Genomic DNA, 11,828 nt, shown 5'->3' on the forward strand with positions numbered 1-11,828 from the left:
CAAGACAAGCCCATATTCAACCCATGTCTCAATCAATAGCTCGTGTTCTGTCCTATACATTAACAAGTTAATGCAGAATGTCCCGAGCCTTCCCAAGCCTTAAAGACAACGTGACAGTCACTGATCAACGCACCGCTGTGTTAGCGAGGCTGCTGATTAACGCCAGCCCCAGTCACAGACTTCTTTCTTCACTCGTACGCTGGAGAAGAGTGGAGAATTATTCACTCAACAATAGCAGGCTGTGCATGTTTCATGGATGAAAATATGTGGTGCTTTTATTTTTTTTCTGGTGGGTTTTCAGTTCTATTGACATGGTCGTGGCCTTTTCAAACATAGAGAAGATCGCCCCCTACTGTTGATAGGCGAAAGTGAATGCTGACTGTTGACTTCATTGGAAGCTTGTGATGGTCTCTGCACTTGCCTCGAAAGACAGAGATTATTTACACATGGGCATGATTCAATCTGCTACCCTGTTTCTTCCTCTCTTACACACACACACACACATATTCTTCTGTGTTCACAGATAGACATTCATATTCAATACATAGGTGTAAGTATACCGGTATACTCATAGTATTACTTATATATGAACACACATATAGATCCTTCATAACACACACACACACACACAGGCTTGGGAATCGTATCCAAACATTCAGATCCATCGGAATTGTACACGTCCACACGTTAACGATTCCACTAACGATTCCAAACGTTCTGTTCCGTCCATTCTTAACTATGTCCATCCCTACACACACACACTGCTGAAGTCTAGACAGTGTGCAGTAATTCACTTCTCTGGCCAGAGTTCACACTGAACACAGAAGGACAAACAGCGCCGCGCCCTGCCTCAGGAAACAGACTACAATCTGGCACCACAAACACTGCACACACACACACCAGCAAACATGGACAAACTCACACCACCACAAAAGCTTAAAAAAAGTAACGCAGCATGATCACGCATGATCACACATGGGTGCGCACACATACACACACACACATCATAAGAGTTTTCTAAACGGCACACAAACACAATAATCACACTGGTGTAAACATCAAACAAACAGCTACTGCGCAAACAAATGTGCTCTTCACAGCCACACAGTAAGACACACACACACAGTCACATGTGCACTCGCATATCCTCAGAGACACAAATCCCATCATCATTTTTTTATTCAGCATCGTACATCGTTCCAAGCAAAAGACTAACAAAACTGCCTCTTCTACGTCTTCGTGCCTGTGCGAAGGCAGGCATCAGCATGTCCGTGTCTGGACTGCCCGTCGTCCAGCCAAAATGTCTGCTTGCCTTCAGCCCCGAGTGATTATAAAACACAACAGCACGACCAGGCTGATCTCCTGGCCCCTGCCGCATCTGCCCACGCCAGCTTACTAGAGGGGCAGCTTGTCAAAGCAAGTTATGAGCAGGACCAGGAGATGAGGAGGTTGGCGCGAGCAGGACCAGGAGATGAGGAGGTTGGCGCGGGCAGGAGGTGGGTGGCAGGGGGTGCGCGGGCAGATTATGTCATTTAGGCGAGAGCTGTTTTGCTGCTATCCTCCAAAACGGCAGCCTCAAAGGCAAAGTGTATGTATCAGTCTGTGTGTGTTTCTTTGAGTCTGTCAAAATGTTTCTGTGTGTGTGTGTTTGTCTTGCGTTTCCGAGTCTGTTAATATGTGTGAATCACAACACTTTCAATAGCAACCGTCCATATGGCTGGGATATAATGATGTCCTGACTGCCGGTTTGTCCAACACAGCACGGGATTGTCCAGTACATGCTGACCAGTGGTAACTTGTTGAATGACATCTGCCGAGGCAGGCAACATATCTTAATAATATAGATAGCATGTTCCCTTAGCCTGTTTATGCGCAATCTACCTTGTTATCTTGTTTTCAAACACACAAAGGTAGCCTTTAACTGTTGCTATGTATGAAATGCCACATATGACTCTTTAGGAAGTTTTAAACATTTTATGGTGACCAACAACATTCTTGGGTGCCAACAACATACTTAAACATAAACATAAACAAAGCAGAGCTCTAGAGCTAGGAGACTGAAACTCTACACACACACACACACACACACTTTGTACAGAAAAGTAGAAAAGGTTGGGAGGGCTAGCGTGGTCCGACAGCGGAGCCTACAGCTGGAGCGTAGCACTGGTCTGGGCCATGGCGTTGTAGATGAACGTGTTGTTAAATGGGACAAACTGGTGGGTGATGACTTTGATGACCTCCTGAGCTGCAGAACCTGAATAACACACACACACACACACACACACACACACTTATACAATTTGAGGGGGCACTGGACATAGATATGCAGGCAGACATTTTGGGCAATAACAGGTCACAATGTACTGTACATGTAAGCTCTAAATAATTTTGTCATAAACTTCGTCCCCGATTTTTTTATTGATGTTCCTTGATGCGATCAGAGTACATGGTCACATCTGAGTAGGATAGCAACAGATTACTACTCTTTTTCCCTGTATGGTCAAATTTCAAGCCACACAAGTGTGTGTGTGTAGGTAGATAGATACTTTATTGATCCCCAAGGGGAAATTCAAGTGTGTGTGTGTGTGTGTGTGTGTGTGTGTGCATACCTCCCAAGAAGGCCGCCACAGTATGGGGTTCAGCAGCTCCACACCGGCAGCTGTGAGAAGGAGGATCAGACATAAAATGATACATCACCCAAATGTCCCTTTTTAATAATGGTCAGATCAGAGGTACGTTCAAAACCTGTGAATATTAGAGACAAACACATTTTCCTTCATTTCCTTACCATTTTCCTGTTAAATTTAAGTCCAAATTCTTAAATAACCCATTTGCATAGCTCCCAGTGTCCATGAATGTTTGCAGAGAACTTTCTCATCAGATCGTTTGAGTAAGCGCTTTCAGACATACGTGTAAGACCGGAGGTTCTGCGGATGTTAAACGGTGCATGTGGTTAGATCTGACTTAAATGCCAGTGTTATGATGGAGTGGCATAGTGCTGTCCAGAAAATCTCCGACCTGGAAAGATGCAGACATCACGGAGCTACTGTCCATGAGGGCAGACAACATTGTGATAGAACACATGAAGGGAACGGCAAGAGACACGTTGTAGCCTACAACTGCATCGCAAGGCCAAACGAATTCAAAAGACTGAATCATCATATAAAGTAGAAGGCGCTGAAAAGACAGTAGCCTACAGCGACGTTGTTGACGACAATAACAGGAGTAGCCTATTTAATAAATAGTTAGCCAACACGGTCGGTTTTCTGTTCATTGATAGCCTTCTCATGACCTCACTGCTGAGCCCGATATTGTTGAGCATAAATATGCCTAGAGAAGATGAAAACGAAGAAAACCCAACTTTGTTCCAAGCTCCTTGCGTAAATGCAATAGACACATGGGGAGAGGATGCTTTTGGAAAAAATAAACCATGAAAAAACGAACCACTTCCCTGTTATGTTAGTATTTTGTTTGTTGTTTAAAAACGTTGTATATGATGGCCTTGAAGTCTTGAGTTAGCCTACTGAATTGGCTGGTACCATAAAGTTTGTGCATGCTCTCTCTCTCCAACGAAAACCAGATTTGGGGTTCCATAGCCAAGTAATTCTGCTACATAACGTTGAAAACAGATAAATGTGTTTATTCGAAGCACACATACAAATACTGTAGGTCAATTTCAAGTGCGCACTTACGTGACTACTTCAAGTATTAGCCTACGCACAATAGAGTTCTCTTCTTTAGCCTACATAATGCATACACTTTGTAAACAAACAGCAGCTGTGACAGGCAGTGGCCGCATATATTCTGCGTCATATCTTGAATCTTGTGAACTCTACAAGCCCCCACCCCTCACTCGACAACCACGCGGAGATTCTGTAATGTGCGTGTATGTCGTTCACACATAGGTCCGTATAAGGTCCGCAGGTTAGCATCATATCTGAATCATCCGAAGGGTAGGACCTCCGTTTGACAAACCTCCGCATATACTCTGGAGGTTATATCTGAAAGTGCTTAGTGTTAGCAGACGTTCACGGCAAACTCAAAGCAAACGAAAGAGCCTTTGCAAGTGTTTGTGAACGCCTGCCTTTGTTTGCATCTTTGAATGCACCTCTGGGGGGTATTCCAAGAACGTGGTTTAGTGACAAACCTGGGTAAGTCAACTCCAGGTAAGTGGTAAACCTCCTAATAGAAGAGCTGTATGGCTTCATTCTCCTAACAAAACAATGCCATAGGGCTCTTGTTGTAGGAGGTTTACCACTTACTTGGAGTTAACTTACCCAGGTCACTAAAACATGTACTTGGAATACCCCCCTGGTCTGCTACGAGTCAACAGGAGAGGAACTCACAACTCGTGGATGTAGTCGTCTTTGACGCTGACGCTCAGACCGCACTCCTGCAGCAGGCTGTTCACACACACCTTCAGCTTACTGATGTCCTCCTCCACCTGGTAGTTATACACACCTGAGGAGAAGGGAACAGCATTTTAGGACCACACACACACGACAGATGCACTAGACTAGCGGTAGTCAAGCAGGTGGTTACCTGGGTAACGGGAGTGCTGCTGATAGAAGCGGTCGATGGAGCGGAGCATGAGGTAGAGAACCATCTCACTGTCTGGGTTATCCATGCAGGATGCTACACACACACACACAAACACAAAGGCAGATTATGTCCAAGCTGCCATGGCATACCACAGCAGGCGTAACCATCCAGAATTTCACAGTAAATCTACTGTGAATAGTTTTGACGATCCCTGTTACCCAATGAGGAGGATCAGAGTAAGAGTGCCTTCTCATGGCCTAATACTCATCACTGTAAACAAGCACCGTCTCATGTTCAGGTGAGATTCACAGAGGACTAGTGGTGGCAGGGGTTGGCCCACATAGCTTCACTCGGACATGCAGTGTGCTTCGTCTGACCGCACCGAGCCGACTCACTCAGCTCCGCCCACGGGCCCCACTTCAAAGTGGACGGAACAATGCAGCATGGAGGTGGACCTCCAGGGGTACATACAAACACTCGGACTAGAAATAACACACACTATATGACAGCTGTGTATATCTGTGCATGTATGTGTGTGTGTGTGTGGTAAAGCACTTACTAATTTCGTCTCTGTTGAAGGTCTCCACACTGTACTCTTCTGCTAGTGACCTACAGCGCACCACCCTGAGGAAGGCTGCATTCTTGCCTGGGGAGGGACATATGACCTTGTCACACACATGAACAATCTCACAGAGAAAACACACCTGGACGCAGTGACACAATCTGGACCACAGACCTGAGGAAATCTGCCAGATACGATTTACAGACATTAAGATACCTGAGTGAAACGTACATACTGTAAAAAGAGCACACTGAATTTCTCTGGGAGTGTGTGTGTGTGTGTGTGTGTGTGTGTGTGTACCCTTATCAGTGTCCTGCCACCCCTGCCAGTCCAGTCTGGGATTTAAGTCATATTACATTAGAGGACGTTACACACTCCATACAGGTCACCTGACCAACAGCAAGCTTTAGGTTATCGCTAAACCAGTTAGGAGATTCATGGCCATTATGCCATTCCTCTCCCCACACACCTCCCTTTCTACATGAAGCGCGTGTTTGTGAGTGTCGTGTGTGTGTGTGTGTGTGCGCGCGTGTCAGTGTCAGTGTCCACCTGGCACCCCTATGCTCAGCCTGTGATATTGGCCATATTACATTAAGGGAACTTGCACAAGTTCATAGGCACACCTGATCAACATCAACGCTAAACCACTTAGAGGATTCAGCACAGCAGAGCCATTCGTCTCCCATTCCCATAAACTTCCTGTTCAATATGCATGGAACGAGTGTGTGTGAGTGTGGTTGTGTGAGTGCGCATGTGTGCATGTTGTGTAAGTGTATATATTAGTACAAGTGTGTGTACTGAAAGCTGTACTTACAGAATAACTTGATTTCCTGTTCAGCAATGCTCTCTGTAGGCTTTGAAGTGAAGAGAGAGAAAGAAAGAAAGAAAGAAAGAAAGAAAGAAAGAAAGAAAGAAAGAGGGAGAGGGAGACAGGTAGAGAGAGAGAGAGGGAGACAGGTAGAGAGAGAGAGGCCCCTTTTGTTTTATCCTGAAACTTTATAAATAACACTCCCATCCCTCCTTGATGTTAGGCTATCTCCCAAAATAGCTCTGAACATCTAAATATCATTCCAAACTTCAATACAGCCTTGTGAGGAGGTGTCAGATGAAAGCATGCCACACACAGACACAAGGAGAGCAGCCTACCTTTCCAACGGACTGAAGGAGAGACTCCACGTGCTTGGACACGACCGTAGCGTCCTGCATCGCCTTCTCCCTGTAACTGCAACACACACACACCACACACACATGTGCACACACACACACGTGCACACACACACACACACACACACACGTGCACACACACACTTCAGCTGCAGAGACGTCTGGATGTACCCATACTACTCAGTATGAGATGTGATACTTGTGTGAGGATGGTCGAACAGGAGTTTACACGTGAGATTGAGTCGTACAAGCAAGTCTACTTCAGACAGGTCACCGCACGCTTTACTACATTAAGCCCAACATGTAGTCCTTACTCTAGGTCTTTATACTCTGGTACTATTTTGTGTGTGTTTGTGTGTATGTGTGTGTGTATGCATTTGGGTGTGTTCCTGTGCTTGCGTAGTTGGTCACTTACACATTCTGCAGGTTGATGAACTTCTGTGAGTCAGCGATCATGTCGGGGATAGTGCCACGCACAGGCAGGCAGCCATTCCCCTCATTCCTCACAAACTCCCTCACCGCCCGCACCATCACCCAGAAGGGTGGAGTCTGGGACACACACACACACACACACACACACACAGGTTACAGAAGCACAGCAGTAGAAGAGACACACAAAAAAAATGAAATTTCCTTAGCTGATGAACACAAATGAATTGATGGAGAACAAAAAGATAATCATGCTGTCCTCTTGGAATTCACTAGTACCTAGTAGTAAACAGCTTCCGTGGACTTGAATTGTTTGCATATTGAGAGACTGTTTTTAGACCATCTGGCAAGTGTTCTACACATGCAGACTTTGGGACTCACCTGGGCAGAGATGTTATTGCACTGCTCTCCATTGAAGAGGTCTTCTACTGCACTGGTGATCTACAAGCCGCCGGACAGAGACGGACAAACGCAAATGATCAGTGAACGGAACAAAAAGTGTTCTTTAAAGCTTTAGTGTCCCTTAGATGTCCTTTACAGCTTTATCAAGAAGGAGCATATTCAGGGGAACCTTAGTTGGGTTCAGGGCTGTGTTGACGTTCTTGATGGCCTCCTCAAAGTTCTCCTCATCCTCAGGCGCTCCATGTTCGTTCTTCAAGATCCCTGGTGGGGAGCCAAGTAAGAACAAAAAAGCAACATGAATCAATACCATTAAACATCAGTATGATGTTCATATAAGCCAGCATTGCTCCTGTGAAAGAGCTGACATGTTCTTCTCAGAAAATGTGTTTTGGGGTTGGTGTTATGAGGGAAGCATGAAATGTAGGAGGGAAATCAACTTTTGGAGTTTTCCTTTTATTTATTTATTTTTCTTTCTGATGTTCGTGTTTAGAGAGAAATGTAATTTAAACATTGCTCTTATTTTCCCTCTGTAAGCATTCAGTGTGAATGGTGTCTTCAGTTGTAAAGTGCTGACACTCATAACTTTATATTATAAAAAAAAAGGAAAATGCATTTTCATCCAACTCACCTTGCCGGATGAGCTCTCTGAAGGCCTCCTTCTCTTTGTAGTTCTTTGGTAGCTGAGAATCATGCTGTAAAAAATGAAGCAATGTAAATAAAACCATGCTGTTCACTAGAATTTATAACTGATTCTAAAATGGGGTAAACTGGTAAACAATAAACAGACACATACTTCACTTCTCCAGTTCTCCAAGTACTTTGCGATGACAATGATCCATGGTGTGTGACTGTGATCCTGGCAAGATACATAAGAATAAATATATATACTCCTTTGATCCCGTGAGGGAAATTTGGTCTCTGCATTTATCCCAATCTGTGAATTAGTGAAACACACTCAGCACACAGTGAGGTGAAGCACACACTAATCCCGGTGCAGTGAGCTGCCTGCTACAACAGCGGCGCTCGGGGAGCAGTGAGGGGTTAGGTGCCTTGCTCAAGGGCACTTCAGCCGTTCCCACTGGTCGGGGCTCGAACCGGCAACCCTCCGGTTACAGGTCCGGAGTGCTAACCAGTGGGCCACGGCTGCCCCTAACAGGCCGGATATATAAGTTTAAATCCCACCATGCAAGACTGTTTGAATCTCATTCACTTCCTCTTGCGAAACATAGCATAAGGATCATCCTCACCTTTTTCTCCATACTGTCCAGGTCGTAGGACTCAATGTGATGCTTGAGCTCAGGGAAAGGCTGGTCCAGCCTCAGGTCTTCCAGTGCGTTGTCTGGGTGGGACTCAACAACTGTGGGAATAGAATGGGATCACACTGATGGGGTGGTGTGCAGAGTAACTACTGAGATAGGTTGGGCTTTTAGGTTTATAGTGTGGGTTATAGGTTGGGTTTTTAGGTTTATAGTGTGGGTTGTAGGTTGGGCTAGGTTGGGTTTTTAGGTTTGTAGTGTGCGTTATAGGTTGGGTTAGGTTGGGTTTTTAGGTTTATAGTGTGGGTTATAGCCAGGTTGGGGTTATTATCAATCTGCAAAAGGATGTGGCTGAATTCTCAACACTGACTGATAATAGCAGCAGCATGCTATACAACACTGATAACCCCTTTACAAAACAAATCACTCAGCATGACCTAGGAAACTAATAAACCCTTACTGATCATTAATGGGCTGAGTCACTCACCATGACCTAGGAAGCTCTATGAAGGCCCCTAACAGTGAGCTCAGTTCACAAAGGGCATTACAGCCTGGTGAGACATTTGGCACACTCTGCTGACCAAGAGGAATAAGAACACGCACATGCACACGTGTGTGTGCGCACAAACACACATACACACATGCCGATGGACAAGATGCAAACACACATGCATTTTTTTACACACACACACACGACTGTATCTCTCTTGCATGTCATACCTGTGTGTTCTCTAACCACCAGTCTCATGTAGCCAGTGAGACCATAGGTCCTGCACACGAGGAAGGGAACGCTGGCGTTCCAGAGGACAGCGCCCAACCTCAAACACATGCTGTAGGACAGAGAGGACACATACACACGTTTACACAACTCACCGGCACACAGATCCAACATCAACAATGCAAGAGTCATTAGTCACGGTTACCACAGTCAGGGAGTGCATACTGGCGCCCCACACACACACACACACACACACACACACACATACACACAATCAGCCAACTTCAACGGAGACACTGAATACATAATAAAGCAAGATGCAAGAACCGTCAAACTAAAAAGGTAGTCACCAGTGAAAGATTGTCTACAGAAGCACACCAAAGGAAAAGAAAATAAATAATAATAATTGAAAAAAACAAAAAAAACAATACACTGACCTTTCAGGCAACTGAACTCCAATCACCAGGCTAAACCTGTGGAAGAACTCTGGCTCACTGTCCAGGAGTTTGTCAGGAGACTGAAGAGGTCAGAAACAATTTATTACTGAGACGAACACTTCCTTGCATTCTTTCAGTGGATGGCATTATATATATATATATATATATATGAAATAAAATAAAAGATAACATGCAGTGACAAAAACAGACACGTGTTCACCTCCTCCACAAAATTCCCCGACACATCACTGTTCAGCTCCAGGAGAAGCTCAGTAGCAGCCTGGGCCCGATTCTACGGAAAAAGTGTGAATATCAGTCTGACTTCATACCACATTTAAATCAGATTTTCATGCTCCAGGGGTAACTGTACTGATTTAGTGTTGAGATCAATCACCAGTGATGCATACCTTTCCAATGCTGTTGTTGCTGAGAAAAAAGCTGCAATACAACCAATGGGAGGAAAAAGTCAGTTTATCTGTGAACAGGGTTCAGGGGATTCAAGGAATTAGTAGTAGTGGTTACATCAGGTGGGTAAACCCAAGTATGGCAAAGCATGCTACACTGCACTGCCAATGAACATAACCTTAAAAAGCAGATTTGCTGCAGAAGGGTGTGTCAACATACTTATTCCCTACGTCTTCCCCTGAAACTTTGTGGCCATCAACGATGGTGAAGGCACCAATTCCTGCAAAGACAGAGAAGGCCGTGGGAGAAAGAGAAATTGAGAGTTAATCATCAACATACTCCCATACTTCTAGAAAATAAATGCATTAAATGGATAAAAAAAACAATCTGTACCTGGCAGGACCAGGTTCTTGAGTATTTCTGTGCCAGTAGCAGTGGCATTGATCAGACATACGTGGGCGTTCTCTAAAGCCTCTTGGCCATGGTCACCCCATAACCTATAAACAGCAGCAAAATCAGCACAATCATAAAGTCTAATGTAGGCTGCATAATAGATAAATAGATAGATAGATACTTTATTGATCCCCAGGGGGAAAAATCAAGGTCTCAGTAGCATATAGACATCACACACACATTCACTAACAGCAGAAAAAAAGTAATTAAAAGTAGAATATAAAAACCCAACTAAGCAATAAGGACAGTAGAAGATAAAGAATATACTAAAATACAAATTATACTAAATAACACTTAATCTAAATCAATTCTAAAAACAGTATCCACATAGTGGGTGAATAATTAAGAGACGCTCGCAATGACTGAGGCAGGGACTGAGCCTGTGATTCTCTGTGCATAGTAAGGTAAGGTGATCTGTGTGAGTGAGTGTCATGGTGATGGTGCAACTGAGTAAGTCCAGCAGTGCAAGAATAAAGTCTAGAGACCAGCATAAAATAAATATGGACATATCAGAGAGTAGGCAAGGTAATATAAAAGAAACTATAGAAAAAAGTATATCTATCTATCCATCACTAGTTCCTATATTAAGATATAAGTGTGGCCACAATCCGGCTGTGGCATGGAGGGAGGGGTTATGCATATGTGCTAATATAGCACGCAAACAGTGAGGCAGCAAGACAGTGGTAAAAAGTGGCTAGTGGACAGACAGTACCCAAACATGGAGAGGGTGGAGAGGGAGACAGACTATTGTCCTTGACCATAATGTTTGACTTGGGGAAGGGGTGAGGTGCAAGAACGGTGGAATAAGTTGTGGGCAAAAACATTAATGTTGTTTTGAATACTGACAGGTGCCATGTAGCCTACACTGGCCTGGGTAACATTTGCTAGTCATTTGTATCTATCTCCAATGGTTCACCGTGGGTTAACGTTACATCAAGACAGCTAGCAAATTAGCGAGCAAGTAAGAACAGTCTAATATTAGACTATTAATTCGCTTCACTCCAAATATTTGTTTGGCTAGTCAGCAAGTTTAGTAGCATAGCTTTGCAGGACAAAAAGTGAAAGAAAATCATCTTAAACATGGTAAAGTTATTCTGCTCGGTAACAGGCTAAGATAACTGCTATAACACAACACCTGATCAGGCCCCCATCGCACCAGGGCATTGATAAAAAAAAATAAAAATAAACTAATACGCTTTAGGTTTGCCATGATGACGCAAAATAATAATAATAATAAAATAAACGTATTTATCGTTACCTCAGCTGTCTGTCATACTTTTGTTCCTTAGATGTTTTAGTGGCTGCCATTCTGCTCAGTTTTAAACCGGTGGTGGCCAATTTTACAACTTGTCTTTCCACTGACAGATTCGTCGCTCTAATACTTTGATTACTAACAGCACATTCGCCAAATTTTACTTGTAATTTCAATTTATACCACGAGAGGGCGCACTTACTGAGCT

At 44.1% G+C, this 11,828-nt stretch overlaps 1 protein-coding gene across 2 annotated transcripts; it reads right to left on the reverse strand.

Moving 5' to 3' along the window:
• Positions 1–1,161: 1,161 nt before the first annotated feature.
• On the reverse strand, positions 1,162–11,749 carry nae1 (nedd8 activating enzyme E1 subunit 1). Of its 2 annotated transcripts, none has more exons than XM_042061786.1 (20): positions 11,627–11,749; positions 10,309–10,412; positions 10,135–10,195; positions 9,918–9,948; positions 9,731–9,802; positions 9,523–9,590; positions 9,076–9,125; positions 8,347–8,456; positions 7,893–7,955; positions 7,728–7,791; positions 7,269–7,360; positions 7,079–7,138; positions 6,684–6,817; positions 6,251–6,326; positions 5,919–5,958; positions 5,102–5,188; positions 4,543–4,635; positions 4,347–4,461; positions 2,610–2,659; positions 1,162–2,254 (listed from the first exon to the last, which is right to left on the reverse strand). In XM_042061786.1, exons 1-20 carry the CDS (start codon positions 11,674–11,676, stop codon positions 2,145–2,147), a joined length of 1,530 nt encoding a protein of 509 aa, XP_041917720.1. In that variant the 5' UTR covers positions 11,677–11,749; the 3' UTR covers positions 1,162–2,144. The 2 variants fall into 2 exon arrangements, with proteins under 2 accessions (XP_041917720.1, XP_041917719.1); XM_042061785.1 differs by having other exon boundaries at positions 9,076–9,185; positions 9,511–9,590; positions 11,627–11,748.
• Between the last annotated feature and the right edge of the window lie 79 nt (positions 11,750–11,828).

The sequence above is a fragment of the Alosa sapidissima genome, chromosome 14, assembly GCF_018492685.1.
Source record: "Alosa sapidissima isolate fAloSap1 chromosome 14, fAloSap1.pri, whole genome shotgun sequence".
Taxonomy (NCBI): Eukaryota; Metazoa; Chordata; class Actinopteri; order Clupeiformes; family Clupeidae; genus Alosa; species Alosa sapidissima.

Bases quoted from the DNA above. Each gene is read 5' to 3' on its own strand.
- nae1 (XM_042061785.1), bottom strand. From the start codon at position 11,676: ATGGCAGCCACTAAAACATCTAAGGAACAAAAGTATGACAGACAGCTG. The intron at 9,591-9,730 runs GTGAACACGTGT...TGACCTCTTCAG, and splicing joins CGGGGAATTTTGTGGAGGAG to TCTCCTGACAAACTCCTGGA. The intron at 7,792-7,892 runs GTATGTGTCTGT...CATTTTTTACAG, and splicing joins TGGAGAACTGGAGAAGTGAA to CATGATTCTCAGCTACCAAA.